The 16656-nt window shown below is 33.1% G+C and overlaps 1 protein-coding gene across 1 annotated transcript; it reads left to right on the top strand.

The window, feature by feature from the left end:
• Nucleotides 1-1674: 1674 nt before the first annotated feature.
• Nucleotides 1675-16028, top strand: LOC102913910 (vomeronasal type-2 receptor 116-like). Its single transcript, XM_006997727.3, has 6 exons — nt 1675-1871; nt 7678-7957; nt 8340-9146; nt 9843-10070; nt 12809-12932; nt 15109-16028. The coding sequence occupies exons 1-6, from the start codon at nt 1675-1677 to the stop codon at nt 16026-16028; spliced, it is 2556 nt and encodes an 851-aa protein (XP_006997789.3).
• Nucleotides 16029-16656: the final 628 nt, after the last annotated feature.

Below are 16656 nucleotides of genomic sequence, written 5' to 3'. Positions count from 1 at the left end.
TTGAATCTGTAGAATGCTTTTTTCTTATATTACAATCCCTTGAAGCCTGTTTATTTTCTAATGAGAAAAAGAAACAGGAAAGATCTGGCAACAAGGGTTAGAGGAAGGAAATTGGAGGAGTAGATGGTGAGGAAACCATAATCAGTATGTATTTTGTGAGAAAGGTAGTTATTTTTAATAAGAGGAAAAACAAAACAGAAATACCAATTGTAGCCAGAGTTTTCCGGCCTTGCCCACAGTCAGGACAAATCTCTGTCACCCGCCAGTCCCACAGCCGCTCAGACCCAACCAAGTAAACACAGAGACTTATATTGCTTACAAACTGTATGGCCATGGCAGGCTTCTTGTTAACTATTCTTATATCTTAAAGTAACGCATTTCTACAAATCTATATCTTGCTACGTGGCTCATGGCTTACCAGCATCTTCACATGCTGCTTGTCCTGGAGGTGGCTGGCAGGGTCTCCTTCTGCCTTCCTGTTCTTTTATTTCTCCTCTGTTAGTCCCGCCTATACTTCCTGCCTAGCCACGACCAATCAGGTTTTATTTATTGACCAATCAGAGCAACTTGACATACAGACCATCCCCCAGTACAGCCAAGTACAGACCATCTCAGACACCTGCACTCAGGCCCATGGTCCTAATCATCCTCTATGCAAACCTGCTGGGTAACGCCACAAGGAACCCAAGAAGGGCTCCCACAGGACATACATTAACATCCCACAGCAACCAATGAACCAAACCAACAGTAAATAATTAAGGACAAAAAAAAGAAACCCAACTCTACTATTTTGGTCACATAGAATTTATTAAAAAATTTGGAGTCAATTAGGGGTAGCAGATTATTCAAAGAATAAATAATGTAAAAAACAATATTGTAGTTATAGAAATGTCTGATTATGAGATATCAATCAATGGAACTGAGGCTCAGGCCATGAATAGAGCTATGAAATAATTTTTGCATTGATATTGAGACACTGGTAGGTACATATGATTTCAGCATGATGATTGGTTATCTAATCCCTGCAACTGTGGCAAATTTTGTGCTGCCTGTAGCCACTCTGTGTGTGTGTGTGTGTGTGTGTGTGTGTGTGTGTGTGTGTGTGTGTGTGTTAAATTGCATGTTTTGTGGATGTCATAAAATCAATAGGTGTTAATGCATCTCATATCATAAAAATGCATAAATTTAATATTGTATTCTGTTGTTAACTTCATATAGAATGGGCTGTGTGTGATGATCCCATATCAAACTTGGTTTCGAATGTCTAATGCAATATGCTTCAAATATTTCTCATGTTGATGAGAAGAGATTTCATGGGTTAGAGTTTTACATAGATATCTCAGGAGGAATCTAGCCTGGGGCCATCATATCCACTGATGTAGATGGAATCACAGGAATGTTCAAATGATGATAATTACTTAAAGAAAATTACTGAAATTTTTTTGCACCTGAGCATATTAACTCAGATGCAGACCCTGAAGCCTGAGAATGTTTAAGAGTTCTTCAGAGAATAATAAGATGAGAAGAAGTGTATTGGGAAATAAAAATACACTTTTAAGTACTAGTGCAGAAAAAGAGCAGATATGTGTGTACAGGCACATTTGAAACGTGGTTTTCTGTGAAACTCCGCTTATTACACTTTGCATTGGTTCCTATCTTGGTGACATTATAAAGATGTTCTATTTGACATTTTTCTTCTTGTTCCTGAGGCTTTCCTTCCTTTTATGCTGTTTGATGTATCCCAGGTGCTTTCTGAGAGTTAAAGATGCACATACCTGGGGTGAAGATAAAGACGCTGATTGTTTTTTTTCTATTTACACAAAGCATGGTCAGATGAATAATGAATATTTAACCAGGAATCTAGATAAGAAGTAAGTGCCCTTCATTTATTTATTTTTTGATTGATCATTAATGTAAATACATAGAAGGCCCAAGTATGGACAAATGTAATTCTCCATGATTTCTGTCTACCTTACTTTCTAGGACATAAGCAAAATTTATTTTGTTTTATGGTATTTCAGGTCATTTAATGCTTATATAGTTCATCTTTTTAGAGTCAGATTTTTCAGGCTGAAAGACGAGTGACACACAATGTCTCTATTTCTTCTAGAGAGATTACCTTTACAGTGGCAATTCCCACTGCATGTTGCCAAGTGATGTTCCCAAAAAAACATAATCCAAGGCACTGACACGAGTCCATGTCTTTGAGGATGAGTAAATTATTCTATTTGTGTTGTGCTAGCATTTCTTTCACCATGATGGAATGCCTAATTCCTGTGGAGAGAGGTCTTTAGTATTTCTGCCCTGCTTCATGGGCGCATTTCTTAATAGAATACTGCATTTTCATTCAAATATTATTTATACCATCATTTCAAAACTACTGTGTTATATGACTCCTGCAGTTGAAATCAAGCATGGAAACAAAGATAATACACTGGTCATTTTATGTTTTCCATTAAATTTTGTTTCAGTTGAATATATGTATAGCCAGATTCCTTTTTAATAGCAATGTCAGTAGTGTTTTTTTCCTTTGAAATTCTGTTATTCATGTTTAACAACCATCTACACAGTTGTAGGAGACAGTCTATGTATTTGATAAAGAGGCTATGTTGTGAAGATGTGTCACTCTGGTTTAATAAAAAAGCTGATGGTCAATAGCTAGGCAGTATTTTGGGGCAGCAAGAAAGCTGGAAAAAAGAAGACAGAGATGCCAGGCGATGCAGAGCAAGCAAGATGGGGAGAAACATGGTAATAAAACCATGAAAAAAAAACGGAAAGTAAATTAATATAAATGGCTTAATTTAAGTTATAAGAGGTAGTTAGAAACAAGCCTAAGCTAAGGCTGAAATTTCATAATTAATATGGTTACATGTCATTTTTTGAGGTGCCAGCCTAAAGAAAATCCAACTACAGTATGTTACTGCAAATATTGACTTTATATTTCCCTTATAAAGAGCTAGAATGAAAAATTGTTGCCTGTAGCACATGTCATAATTTGATAAAAATCTATTAAAGTTGTGAATATGGTCATTTTTCTTGCTGCTGTTTTCATATTTTCATGTCTTCATTTTCTGCTCTATGTCTTTAATCTCTGGGGTTTATTCCACATTTGATTCTCTTTCCCTTTTTCCTAATTATAAAGAGTGTGTTTATATTGTGTGACTATGAACAACACACTGTAGATTTGCATATTTGTCTATAATTTAGATGTATTAATGATGTGTACTTGATATGATATTTGGTTTGAATAACTGTAGCAATGTCTCCTGTAGCATGCTAAGCAATTTGTCTCAAGTAACACTGAATATACGTTAATGAACTTTGTTCAAGATGGGCGTTGTACTCTCTTGGAGGGATAACACAGTAAACTTTAATCATTTGAGACACAAGTTGTATCCATTTATTAATAACATATGGATGAATGAAATTCATAGTGAGTAGGATGTTTGGGATAATGGAGTAGATGAGATAAATTTTGAAGAAGATGAAGGAAAAAGTGAAAAGCAGCACTAAAACTGGTCTAAGTATAAAACGTAAACATAGGGATGGAAGACAATGAGGAATGACATTAAGTGACAGCATATATTTTTAATGCTGACAGAGCAATTTTCACAGTGAAAGGGAATATGAGAGTGATGACTGAGGATTCCAAAGCTCAAACAAATTATATATATATATATATATATATATATATATATATATATATATATATATATATATATATATATATATATATATGATGGAAGTTCAGTATAAATTGAGTGAGAAAATCTTCACTCAAGTTAGGCAAAGTTTTGTTAAATCTCTACCAGTCACTAGAGATCTCGAAGTTGGAGAGAAACTGTCTTCTTAATAGTAGAGATGAGAGGACCTTCAAGTCCTCTTTTTATTGGTTTTTAGATCTCACCAGCTTCTATCTAAGCACTCCTTAGTGATGTGATCCCTCTAGGTAAGATTATTGGAATACTTGTTAAGGCAAGAAATGGAACAGGTAGGCATTAAAGCAATAGAGATAAGAAAGTTGTTAAATAGTATTGAGCATATCCATGATTTTCTACATGTAAATAAACATTTAACAAATAAAAGGTATTGATTATCTAGTACTCTTTGATGTATGTATTTATTACATAAAATATCATAGAAGCATGTCTCTAAACAAGTGCTAACTCTGCTCATATGTTGTACCAAAACAGCATAAAGGTTGTGTCATCATTTTTACTAGTATTGGGATAGTTCTATCATAAAGAACGACATAATATAGTAGTTGATAAAGAAAATAATGTTATGGAAATAAAAAAAATTGAACAAAAATTACCTACATGTTCCTCTGTCAAGTTGAATTGATATCTAAATTTATAATGAAAGGAAGAAGCTATACCTTTCTAAAACACAATTATAATACAGATAATTTATTCTATATATATACATATATAAACATGTATATGCATATCTACAACCATATATTTATATATACATATATACATTTCAAATGTATATCTTATTTAAAATTTTTTGGTGTTATGAATAGGTGTTCAGTCTAAAAGCTTACTAATAATATTTTATGACGATTTATTTTATTGCCAGAGAACCCTATATCCTAAACATTTAATTTAAAACATTTCACCCTGTGTTGTTCATAAGCAACTTCAAACTTTTAGTATTTATAATTTGCTAAATTATCTTTGGAACTAGTGTGTTTATTCCTCAATTTTAGACTCTAACACTACATGAATCACTCTCTAACATTCTTTTTGTTTCATTTCACATCTTTCATTTACAAAGATAGCTTACAAATTATGCAAATGTCATTTGAATTTGATTTGTGTTAGATCCCTGAAGAAATGTTCATGTGATTATTGTTTGTAATAGACATGCTTGACTCTAGCATATGTGACAATCCTAGTCATTGTTTGTTTTCATCGGCCATGTAGAACATTAGAAATTGATATTGTGACAAGTTGGAGTATTAAAATGGATGTTTGATATGAATTCATTTTAAACTTGAATTAAAGAATTCCTTCAGTGTCCCATACCAATATTCTGTACCAGTTTTCACAAATGCAATCACTAAAAATTATTATTGGTTAACCAGTTTCTACCCAGGTTACTTCGGAGTTGAATCAGCATTTTAGTGCACAATATAATAAATCAGTTTTCACATATTCCATCTGCTTTGATGGCATACCTAATCTGAGTTTCTGTGACTAAACAAAGGCTTTTTCCATTGTGGCTTCAGTTATTCACTAGAATTTGTGATTGGATTATTGATGACAGAAAATGTAGCTTACTGTGTGTATTTGATTTCATTGTACATTAAGTATTGTTATAGATTGGATTTGAGGGTCACTAAAATTCTTGAACACTGATGAACCCAAATTCAGTTTTGTACTGTTTATATGTGGCACACTTGATATGTGGATAAGGTATTCTATTGGATTTGTAGAATCCTAGTTTATTTTCTAGTATTTTCTCGTTTACCCAAGATGTGATGTAAATGCCTTTGGCCTTCACTCTCTCCAACCTAGATGCATAGTTCTGACAGGGATGTCAATCATACTGCACTCACATCAAGTTAAATCTCCAAAATTGTGGACTCATTTAAAACTGTCATGTAGTGAAGCTAATTGCATTAGGGACATTTTTTATTAGTTGGTTATGTGTCTGGTATAATGTATTTTGATGGCATTTGTTCCCCTAATTCAGCACTCTTTTTTATTAAACCATCAAGTATAATTTGTGCTTCTGATTAATTTTTGCACATGTATCTTTTCACTGGGCAATGAATGATTTATTAGGGATCATACTCATAAACAAAACTGAATTTTCCTTCTCAGGAATTTAATAGTGGCCAATATTTTCCATACAGAGCCATTTATCTCTGGTGAATGAGATTTGTGTATAGATTATTTCTCTTCTATTTTGATATATGGTTTATTTAGAACAGTAAATTCATGATTTCAAATAAAGCTAGACATACCTGTAAAAACACAGATGAGTGAAACAAAATAAGAAATGAGGATTATCCCAGTAATGATAAGCAATAGAAATCAGGACATTAAAGGAATATTTTTAATGTTATAAACAAACGGTAGCAAGAAATTTTGGTCTTGAAAATAAACAGTGTTCCAGTTTGACAATACCTTATCACATTCATGCTTTGGAGCAGAAAATAATATGGTGAATTGAAGGGGAAATAGTATCAGTTGTTTTCCAGCTTGTCCATAGATTAAAATGAAAATCCAGCATGATGTGTAATGGGTCATCAATCAGATTAGGAAATGTGGAAAAACTGATGATGTTACATGGAAAATGATTTTTTAAAAATCATATAAACCACCAATTGGTCAAAGATGTGATATAGAAAACTTTAAATAAAAAATAAATAGTAAGAGTTTATAGAATTTGAAGACTTGAATTTTAAGAAGAACAATTATGAATCCTAAAACTTTATTTGGACAACAAGGATTTTACTAATTTTAGATATTAATGTCATGGAATGGTAATTTTATTTCAGCACCAGAGAATTCAGATTTAAAACTGTAATATCACACATCAATAAAATCCATCACAAAAGGCAGGGCACTAAAAAAATCAATGCAGGATTGCTTCTTTCTGAATCAGACAGAAAATTATAAGAAGTAAAAAAACTAGAAAACATCAGAATAATATTATTCAAGCAGTAGAACCACAAAATATAGGGCAAATATACTCTTCATTCAGTTGAATACTAGATGTAAAACAACCAAATTAGCTAGTGCACTCGGATGCAGAATGTTGTCCTAAAGCAATGGAATACACATCAGAGCAAACAAAAGCTGAAATACTCATAGGGAAAACAGAAAAATGAGACAATTCATATCAAATTATTAGATATGATTTTCAAAATGAATAAGAATAAGAAAAATACATCAGAGGATCTTCATGAAAATTAAAAGTGATGATATTAGAGAAGGAAAACATTTTGATAGCACAAACAATAGGAATCTAGAGGCATGACAAGCATTTTCAGAGGAATAAATAAAAATGAACTGAGTCATCTTCAACCTGAGGGCCCATGTGAAAAAGGCTTATCCCTCATAATAAATGGTTATTGTTATAATCAATAACATATCATTGAAGATTATACAGCATCAAAAGTGGATAAAGGTGCACGAAGTATAGAAAAAAAGTAAAAGTAATTACACTATCTCCATTTAAAGATTCTCAGAGATGGTGATACTGATGGATACATTTCGTTAACCAATCCTTTAATTCTTAACTTATTCAAGATCTTGTTACTTGCTGCTTCTTTGTAAAAAACTATCATAATTGGAGTAGAAGATAATATCCACCTATTTTCCATTTATGATATTATTACAAATCTAAAATAAAGGAATGAGCAGATTCAATGTGTTCTACAAACTTCTCACCATGCTCCCAGACAAAGGAATAAAACAGTATGAGAGTTCAAAATCAAAGCATCCCACATAATGGAGATTCACCATAAAACCTTTTAAGAATCCTTCCACAATTCCAGAAATCTCATATTCTCATACAGCTCAGTAACAGGGTTTGTGTCACCATAGCAATGAGAAAAAAAAAAAAAAACAAGCATTAAATACATAAACACTGTCAAGTTGATTTAATGTTGTCATGTTTGGAGCCCAGTTTCTAATGGTCTCTTTGCTATCTTTTCAGGTTGACATATAAGAATATCCACTTGATTTTTTCTCTTTATTTTGCTCTTGAAAATATCAACAACAACCCTTATATTTTACCCAACATTTCTCTGCTAGTGAAAGTTGAATGTAGCCTACTGGATGATTGGAGAATGAATAGTTTATCCACAAAAATAGGAGAATGTCTTCCTAACTACTACTGTTTAAATCAGAGACGATATTTAATTGTACTGACAGGTCCAATATGGTTATCATCTGCTATGCTTGGACCACTCCTGTACATCGCCAATAGACCAGAGGTAGGCATGAGTGAGTTAGTCTTAATGAAACATTGGTTTTTTTCATTCTGATTTTCAAATGCTAAGGCTTACTAAAAGAAAAAAATTGTATATGTGTATTTTGATGCATAGAATTCAAAGCATATATACTCAGAAAGTATAGTGACACATACCAGTACTTTAGCATAAATAGACCCAAAGAACAGCAGAAATTTGAAGTGTTTTAGTAACAGACTTAGTTCATCTGTACCTTTTAAGATATTCACAAGAAATTACAGGTGGCTTAATAATGAGATGAAAATCCACGTCTTATTATTTCCATCTTATGATGAGCACAATTTGTTTATACTGATCATTATGTATTCCACGTCCTTCAACTTATTGTCTGTTCTATGTTATTCAGCTTTACTATGGCCCATTTCATCCTCTCCTGAGCAACCGTGAACAGTTTTCACATCTATACCAGATGGCTCCTCAGGACACATCTCTGGCTTTGGCCATGGTATCTTTGATGGTATATTTCAGGTGGAACTGGGTTGGAGCAATCATTTCAGATGATGACCTAGGACTTCAATTTCTCTCAGAATTGAGAAGAGAGATGCAAAGAAACAGTGTGTGCTTAGCGTTTGTGCATATTATCATGGAAGATAAAATATTATTCCAGAAAAATGCAAATATCTATTATAATGAGATCACAACGTCATCAGCCAAAGTTGTTATCATTTATGGAGACAAAGACTCTCATCTGCAACTTAACCTTAGACTCTACAGATTATCAAACGTTCAGAGAATCTGGGTCACTACTTCACAGTGGGATATGATCACACATAATGACAAATTACTTCTTGATTCTTTCTATGGGATGTTTACTTTTTTACTCCACTTTTCTGAATTATCTGGTTTTAGAACATTTATTGAGACAGTAGTTCCTTCCAAGTATAGTACGCCAATTTCCCTTGGTAAATTATGGTGGATTTATTTTAATTGTTCTCTGACTTCATTTAATTCTATGAATCTTAAGAATTGCTCAATAGAAAAACGGTATCATTGGTTATTCCAGCACCATTTTGAAATGTCTGTGAGTGGTACAGGTTATGTCCTATACAATACTGTGCATGCTGTGGCCCATGCACTCCATGAGATGCTGCTACAAGAAGTAGATACATTGTCAAAGTATTCTGAGGAAAAACTGGAATTTGACTCTTGGCAGGTAATATATATTCCAATGAATGCAATATAGTGTCATTATGAATAAAATTTCACAATGGATAATGTCTGTTCTAACCAAGAATTCCAGGATCTTTTCTGTCATAACAATTTATGTCCCCTTTGACAAAGTATCATGGGAATCTTCTTTTTATAGACCCCACTACAGCCAACACTGACACTCTGACAGAGAAATAATAATATTTCCTATAACATTTCTTCCACATATGCATGTTTTTTAATATTTTAAATAAAAATTTAGTTTTTTCTCATAAAAATTTGAAAGCCTACCAGAAGCTGAATGCCCTTTTAAATTATCAAAATTTGGTAAGCATTTAAATGAATAGATCCTATTAAAAATAGCAAGTAATTCTTCCACATTTTCTTAACATATTGAGGACTGCAATTCCTTAGCTGATTATCAGGTAACATTCAGAGGAAATAATGTGGATATCATTTCTCTATTGTCCTGAAGTATCATTCAGGAGGCACGTGTTAAATAATTAATTTAAGTGAGAAGTTGGTTTACAAAACATAATGTTATTGTTATCCCTATGTGGACTTTTTTAAAGTACTATATGAGTACTTGGAATTAAATCACATTTCTAGACAAATTAATGAAAAATAGAGGCAATCTATAATTGAATTTATTTGTTATAATGTGTAGGCATACTTGAACCTAAAATAATAAATATTTCAGATGGTCCATGTACTGAAGAACATACAATTTATAAACCCTGTTGGAGACCTAGTGAACATGAACCAAAAAGAAAATCAGGATATAGAGTATGACATTCACCACACTATGGAGTTTTTGCCTAATCTTGGATTTAAAATGAAAATAGGAAAGTTTTCCAAACATTTGCTACATGGACAACAATTGTATATGTCTGAAGAGATGATAAAGTGGAACATAGACCTTAGTCAGGTTTGTTGGGCTTCTTGTACAATTCTACAATCAATATAAGTAACCAAAATTTCAAGGTTGACTTCCGCATCCTCATGAGATAGAATAATTTCAAATATAGTAACTAACTTATTTCTTTTTTTTTTTTTTTTTTTTTTTTTTTTTTTTTTTTTTTTTGGTTTTTCGAGACAGGGTTTCTCTGTGTAGCTTTGCGCCTTTCCTGGAGCTCACTTGGTAGCCCAGGCTGGCCTCGAACTCACAGAGATCCGCCTGGCTCTGCCTCCCAAGTGCTGGGATTAAAGGCGTGCGCCACCACGCCCGGCCTAACTTATTTCTCACATTTCTAGATTTTTCTTTCAGGAGATACTTTATTTCAAGAGCATGAATATTCATAATTTGTGAGGGTTCCTCTTTTCTCACAGTCTGTTTGCCACAAAGTCCAGAGGGCAAGATTCAGTAGCTGTGACAGAAAGCTTTGAACATAGCCCATGAGCATGAACAGAGATAGCTCTCCATGAGACAGACTTTGATAAATCACCTCAAATTTATTCTAAAGTATAAAAATATATAAGACTGGTGAGACTGGGGACAAATTATAATTTGCATTAAATGGTATATTCCTAAATACTCATGTCAGAAATGCACATTTTTTCTGAAGTTGTAATTCTAACAATTGTTTTTCTGTCATGTACTTCTACAGCATGAAACTTCACTATTCCCAATCCATATGGAGGACAGAGAAACAATCCTAAGATCCTGTTTGTACTCAGGTCTCATAGAGCTAGTAAAGTGAGGAAGAAGGACTGTACTAAAGGTTTTGATCATGATAATTCAATTCTTAGCTATATTTTCACAATGTCTTTATGTTACTAGACAAATACTTTATTTAATTAGAATACAACTTGGGGAATTTTAGCCATAGTAATGGAATCGAGCACAGTGAAATAGTGAACACTAAAAATCAGCCACAAAGAATGTATCCATGGTCCTGAAGATGGTTTCCCTAGGATTTGCTTCATTGTTTAGTCAATAAGCATGTAAGTTAATATCACATTTACCTAACAGGTATGTTTTTAATTGCTTGTTTCTTCTGAAATAGATTGTCTCCTGAAAGGAAGCATGCATTACATTCAGAAATACTGAAAGTATTCAATTTATGTCAATCTTTGGGCAAAATTTCAAACATCTTCGAAACCTTATATCTAAGCTCATTCTAAATACAGCTTACAAAAAATGAATTCCATATGGTGAGGTATTTTATTATGAAGGTTTGATGCTTAGTTTACATTATCTCTATTTCCAAAATTACTTTCCATATTTACACATTCTGTCTATGAGGCCATGGCAGTTTCTAGCACACTGCCAAATTAACTAGCTTCTACTTGATTGCCCATGGACTCAGACTGTATCTTTAGAGGAGCAGGAGATTATCAGGCAGGACAAAAGAGAAACTGGAACACTTTCTTCCTCTTCCTGAACTGACCAAAGTATCAGGATACAGTTCAATATTTCAAAGACTCCCACTCTCACTGGGTGATCTATTTTGGGAGTTTCCAGTCCTTTCTGGGCTCATCTTCATTTTAGTTCATTTTACAAGAAAATAACATACTCCAACTATTGCTATCTCTGGCTAGATTCAGAGAGAGAGAGAGAGAGAGAGAGAGAGAGAGAGAGAGAGAGAGAGAGAGAGAGAGAGAGAGAGAGAGAGAGAGAGCTGATACAGAAGGCACCCAAATCACAACCAACATATCCAGCTACGGTATGTCTTTACCTAGTGGATCAGTTCTAGGAACATTTCTCCAAGTAAATAAATACAAAGAACAGCAAGCTAAGCCAGTCTTACCCTCTAGGGAAATACAACTTTTACGCTGATGTAAACATGTTTCATAATCATGGATATAAGAAATTACATATTTATTTTTGTTAAATATTAATTATGAAAGTCACAATATATAAAACATCAGTAATACATGAAAAATAAGATTGAACTGTTTAAAAGAGAGAAACAGCATCCCGAGTGTGTGCTCATCAGTCCTTTGTTTTTTATTTTTGTTTATGTTTGTACCAATTGTCAGTTATGTCTATTTATTTATCTTCTCCATTTTAGCATCCCTAAGTTTAACACAGTTTTTATTTTGTCTAGTAAAGGCTTTTCTAGGTTTATTCTTTAAAAATGGTATATTCCAATCTCAATGCTTAGTATATGGCAGTAGAATTCCAGACCAGAACTTCTAGCACACATCTAGCCAGAAACTATTTCAAAGTTCAAGCCAATGATAAATCAGCATCTAATTTACAGACAGGAATCTGGTTTAGACATAGCTTTCAGATAAGGTTAGTCCTACAGACCCAGGGACATTCTCTAAATAAGGGCATGTAGGGAGAGGAAATTCTGCTGGTGGAAGGGAGCCCATGTTGTGGAGCTATTGGGATAAGCTGCCAGACCATGGGGAGGCTGTGACCTTTACCAGCCAGAAGTGTCTTCCAACATTTTAGCTACATATTTGTATGTTCATGTATCTATGTATAGGATAGATAGAATAAAATAGATTAAACATAAACACACATGTATGCATATAAGTTTCTCATTAAATAAATCACAATACATCTATAATATATAACCATAATATAAAATGTTACTTTTTAATTTAATACATATTTATAAAAGGATGTTTTGCAATAGTACCATGTTCTAAATCTTTGTCATTAGTACCAAGTAGATAAGATATTTTCTTGATATTCCATTTGTTATTTTTCAGATTCCATCCTCAGTATGCAGCGTCCCTTGCAGTCCAGGATTCAGAAAATCCTCTCAGCAGGGAAAGGCTGTCTGTTGTTTTGATTGTATTCCTTGCCCAGAGAGTGAAATTTCCAATAAGTCAGGTAAATATATAACATACCAAAAGATTCATCATATTAGCTAATTTCTGTCATTTTTACATGGTTCTCAATGACATCTTTGGGGAACTGAGAAAATAAATTACATCATTAAATCAAATAAGCATCAATTCTACCCCTTAAGAGCACAACTCTTGTCCTGAACAATTATGAATCATTACTCTAGCAACTATTCACAAAATAATTTCTTTTGGAAACTGCTTTAGAGTACTAAATCACTTTGTCATTTATCTTTGCCTGGATTCAACCCTTCATAATATATCTACATCTTATCTTCCCTAAGACGTGGGAGCTGCACATTCTAATTTACATAGTCCCTATTTGTGATAGCTTATATATGCTCATGAATGATGCATCCTAATTAAGAGGCATATATTTTCTCATGTGTCTTATGGTAGATCATGCTGTCACATAGTTGATTGTATTTTCATTTGTAGAGTACTCCACAGGTAAATTTGGAAGACAGCATATAGAATTTTAAATTGAAACATTTATTTTAAAATTTTAATATTGAAAATAAGTATGCATTCAAATTTTTCTGAGTGAATAGGTTGAGATATTTTTTAGTGACAAGGGTCCCATTCAACATTTGATAGTGATGTTGTAGGTACTATAGCAGGTAATTGAAAGAAGGAATTAATTGCTTTGGGAGTGATGACATAAACCTAAGAAATAAAATTGCTGTTTCCTTTAATCTGCAGACTAGAATGCAAATTGTTCTAAATGATTTGAAAGTGATTAACGTGGAGATTCATGTAGAGTTTAGATACAAATAAATCCACTGAAATGTTAACCATATTTTGTAGAGAACCAAGTGAATAATGGAAAAATTTTCACGGAATACTAAATAGAAAATAAATTGATCAAAAGTTTATTTTAAATACACTAACTTTATTTGCATACAAAAATAATGTACCAATAATTTTAAAATTTTTGTAACTGCTTATGTGTATTTTAAAATAATGAAAAGAAAATATTTTTATAACAAATAATAATCATAAATTGATTATAAAAATAAAAATATGAATGCTTTTGCTGAATGATTTAGATAGCATTAAATATTAAAATATGAGAGAACACAATAATTGGTAAGGAATTTGCAGTCATGAATGGAAAGTCATAATTAGAATAATATTATTACTTTCTAGTTTACAATTTTGAACCATTCAGTTGAATGTAGCTTAAAATATGATGTTATAAATTACATGATATGGGTGGAAGGATGCTCTTCTCTCTATTCTTTATGGTGTGCCTTATTGACATCTTTAGGGGCAGAGCCTAGTTCTAACTTGTCTTGATATGCCTTGTTTCACTGATAACCATGGGGAGCATGCTCTTTCTGAACAGAAGCAGAGAAGAGATGGATTGGGGGATGGGCAGAGGGGACCTGGAGATTGGGAATGTGAGGAGAGGGGAGAAGGGAAATTGTGGTCTGTAAGTAAAGAAAATGAATACATTTTTCTAATGTAAAAATATAGAAAGCATCTTCATGTTGTTTTCTCAATAAATATTTTTGAGATTTAATTGAGAATAGTGATGGCCCAATCTTACAGAACTTAGTAAACTTGTTTGTTCTGTTTATTACCAAAATTCATAAGAAACCTAAAAGTAATTGTGATACTCTTTACACGTAGGGACTTTAAGTGGTAAATTGTTCATGAAGCTTCTGTTTTCTCTGACATTTTTCATCCAATCTTTTTAGCAATATATGGGGTTGTTTGTGTTTATGCACACAAGCAGTTACAAAGGGCATTGGTACGTAGTATCTGCCTTGTAGCTGTTAGAACAAACTACACATGGAAGAACCTGTTTTTATAACATGTACTTTATAATCTACTGAATTGTTAAAAGTAAATATGTGTTTCTATATTGTCTTCACTAAGGTATTTTATTGTATACATATAAATATTCTGTCACATGCAAATTAACTCTGGCAAGGAAATATAAATGACTTGGCTGTAAATGATAAATATAAACAACATATTTTTATAATTGTATATAATAATAACATATTTTGATATTGCTATTAATTTTTAATTACAAAAATTGAACCTCAAAAAATCAGGGTAAATTAACAGGAAATTTTTAATGCATTCTTATAACATATCCTATGAAATGCTAAGAAATATTAAACCTGATGATACATTTCTTCCTGTGCCAGACATGGTTGAGTGCATGAAGTGCCCTGATGATCAGTATGCCAACCCTGGAAGAAATCACTGTCTCAAAAAAGTTGTGACATTTCTGGGTTATGAAGATCTCTTGGGAATGTCTCTAGCCTGCTTGGCTCTGTGTTTTTCTATTCTTACAGCTGTAATATTTGGTGTCTTTTTGAAGCACAAGGACACTCCCACAGTCAAAGCCAATAACCGAACTCTCAGCTATGTTCTACTCATCTCCCTCATCTTTTGCTTTCTCTGCTCCTTGCTCTTCATTGGCAAACCCAATGTGGTCACATGCTTTATGCAGCAGACCATATTTGCAGTAGTCTTCACAGTGGCTGCTTCCACTGTCTTGGCCAAGACAATTACAGTAGTACTGGCCTTCAAAGTCACAACTCCAGGTAGAAGAATGAGGTGGCTGCTGGTGTCAGGGGCACCTAATTACATCATTCCAATTTGCACTGTGATTCAACTGATTCTATGTGGGATCTGGCTGGGAACTTCCCCACCATTTGTTGATGCTGACTTACATGTCGAAAAAGACCACATTTTGATTGTCTGTAACAAAGGGTCAATTATTGCCTTCTATTGTGTTCTGGGATACTTGGGCTCCATTGCTATGGGAAGTTTCACTACAGCTTTCTTGGCCAGAAATCTGCCTGACACATTCAATGAAGCCAAGAACCTGACATTCAGCATGCTGGTGTTCTGTAGTGTCTGGGTTACCTTCCTCCCTGTCTACCATAGCACCAAGGGCAAAGCTATGGTGGCAGTGGAGGTGTTCTGTATCTTGGCCTCCAGTGCAGGGGTACTTCTTTGCATCTTTGCTCCAAAGTGCTTTACCATTTTGTTAAGACATGAGACAAATTCTTTTCAAAAGTTCAAGAATAAGCATTTTAAAATTGAAAATGCTCATTGAATTTTCTTATTGTTATTAAAACATACTTTCCAACAAAAATACACTGACATTTTCCCCTCAGATTGTAGGTCAAAATATGCATTTTGTCTCATGAGTAAATGCAGAAAATAAACTACAAATTAAGAATTTTAATACTTGCCAAGACCTCAGTTCTCCTGGACCAAATATTGTGATCTGACATTTCTGTATCTGTAATGCTGGTTTCCTTCATTATAGCCATGTTTGTAGCTGAATTGGTTAACAGCTATGCATTAGTCTGGGTTTTATATATTAGCTTCAACAATTTTTCCAGCATAAATTATATATTAAGGTTGTGTCTCATAATAAATCATTGCAGTAGGAGATTATATAGACATATATTTAAATGATGTTTCCTCTAAATTACATAAGGGAAAAGTAGGAATTTACATAAAATTAATTAATCCATTTTGAACCAAGTATTTTGTATTTCCATGAAATACATTCATCCATATGTAACAAAAATAATAAATTAAGAGTTTCTCAACTTGAAAATTAGGTCTCAAGAAGAGTGACAGTGATGTAGAAGGAAAGGGAGAGGGCAAGTGATATTCTATTTCACTAAAACCATAACTTTAAGAAAAATAAAATTTTCTCATTTTCCTTATTT

Source organism: Peromyscus maniculatus, chromosome 1 (genome assembly GCF_049852395.1).
Source record: "Peromyscus maniculatus bairdii isolate BWxNUB_F1_BW_parent chromosome 1, HU_Pman_BW_mat_3.1, whole genome shotgun sequence".
In the NCBI taxonomy this organism is placed as follows: domain Eukaryota; kingdom Metazoa; phylum Chordata; class Mammalia; order Rodentia; family Cricetidae; genus Peromyscus; species Peromyscus maniculatus.
Note: the sequence above shows the minus strand (reverse complement) of the source record. Positions and strands in the feature narration are given on the sequence as shown.

Bases quoted from the DNA above. Each gene is read 5' to 3' on its own strand.
- LOC102913910 (XM_006997727.3), top strand. From the start codon at position 1,675: ATGTTCTATTTGACATTTTTCTTCTTGTTCCTGAGGCTTTCCTTCCTT. The intron at 7,958-8,339 runs GTAGGCATGAGT...TATGTTATTCAG, and splicing joins ACATCGCCAATAGACCAGAG to CTTTACTATGGCCCATTTCA. The intron at 12,933-15,108 runs GTAAATATATAA...TTCCTGTGCCAG, and splicing joins TGAAATTTCCAATAAGTCAG to ACATGGTTGAGTGCATGAAG.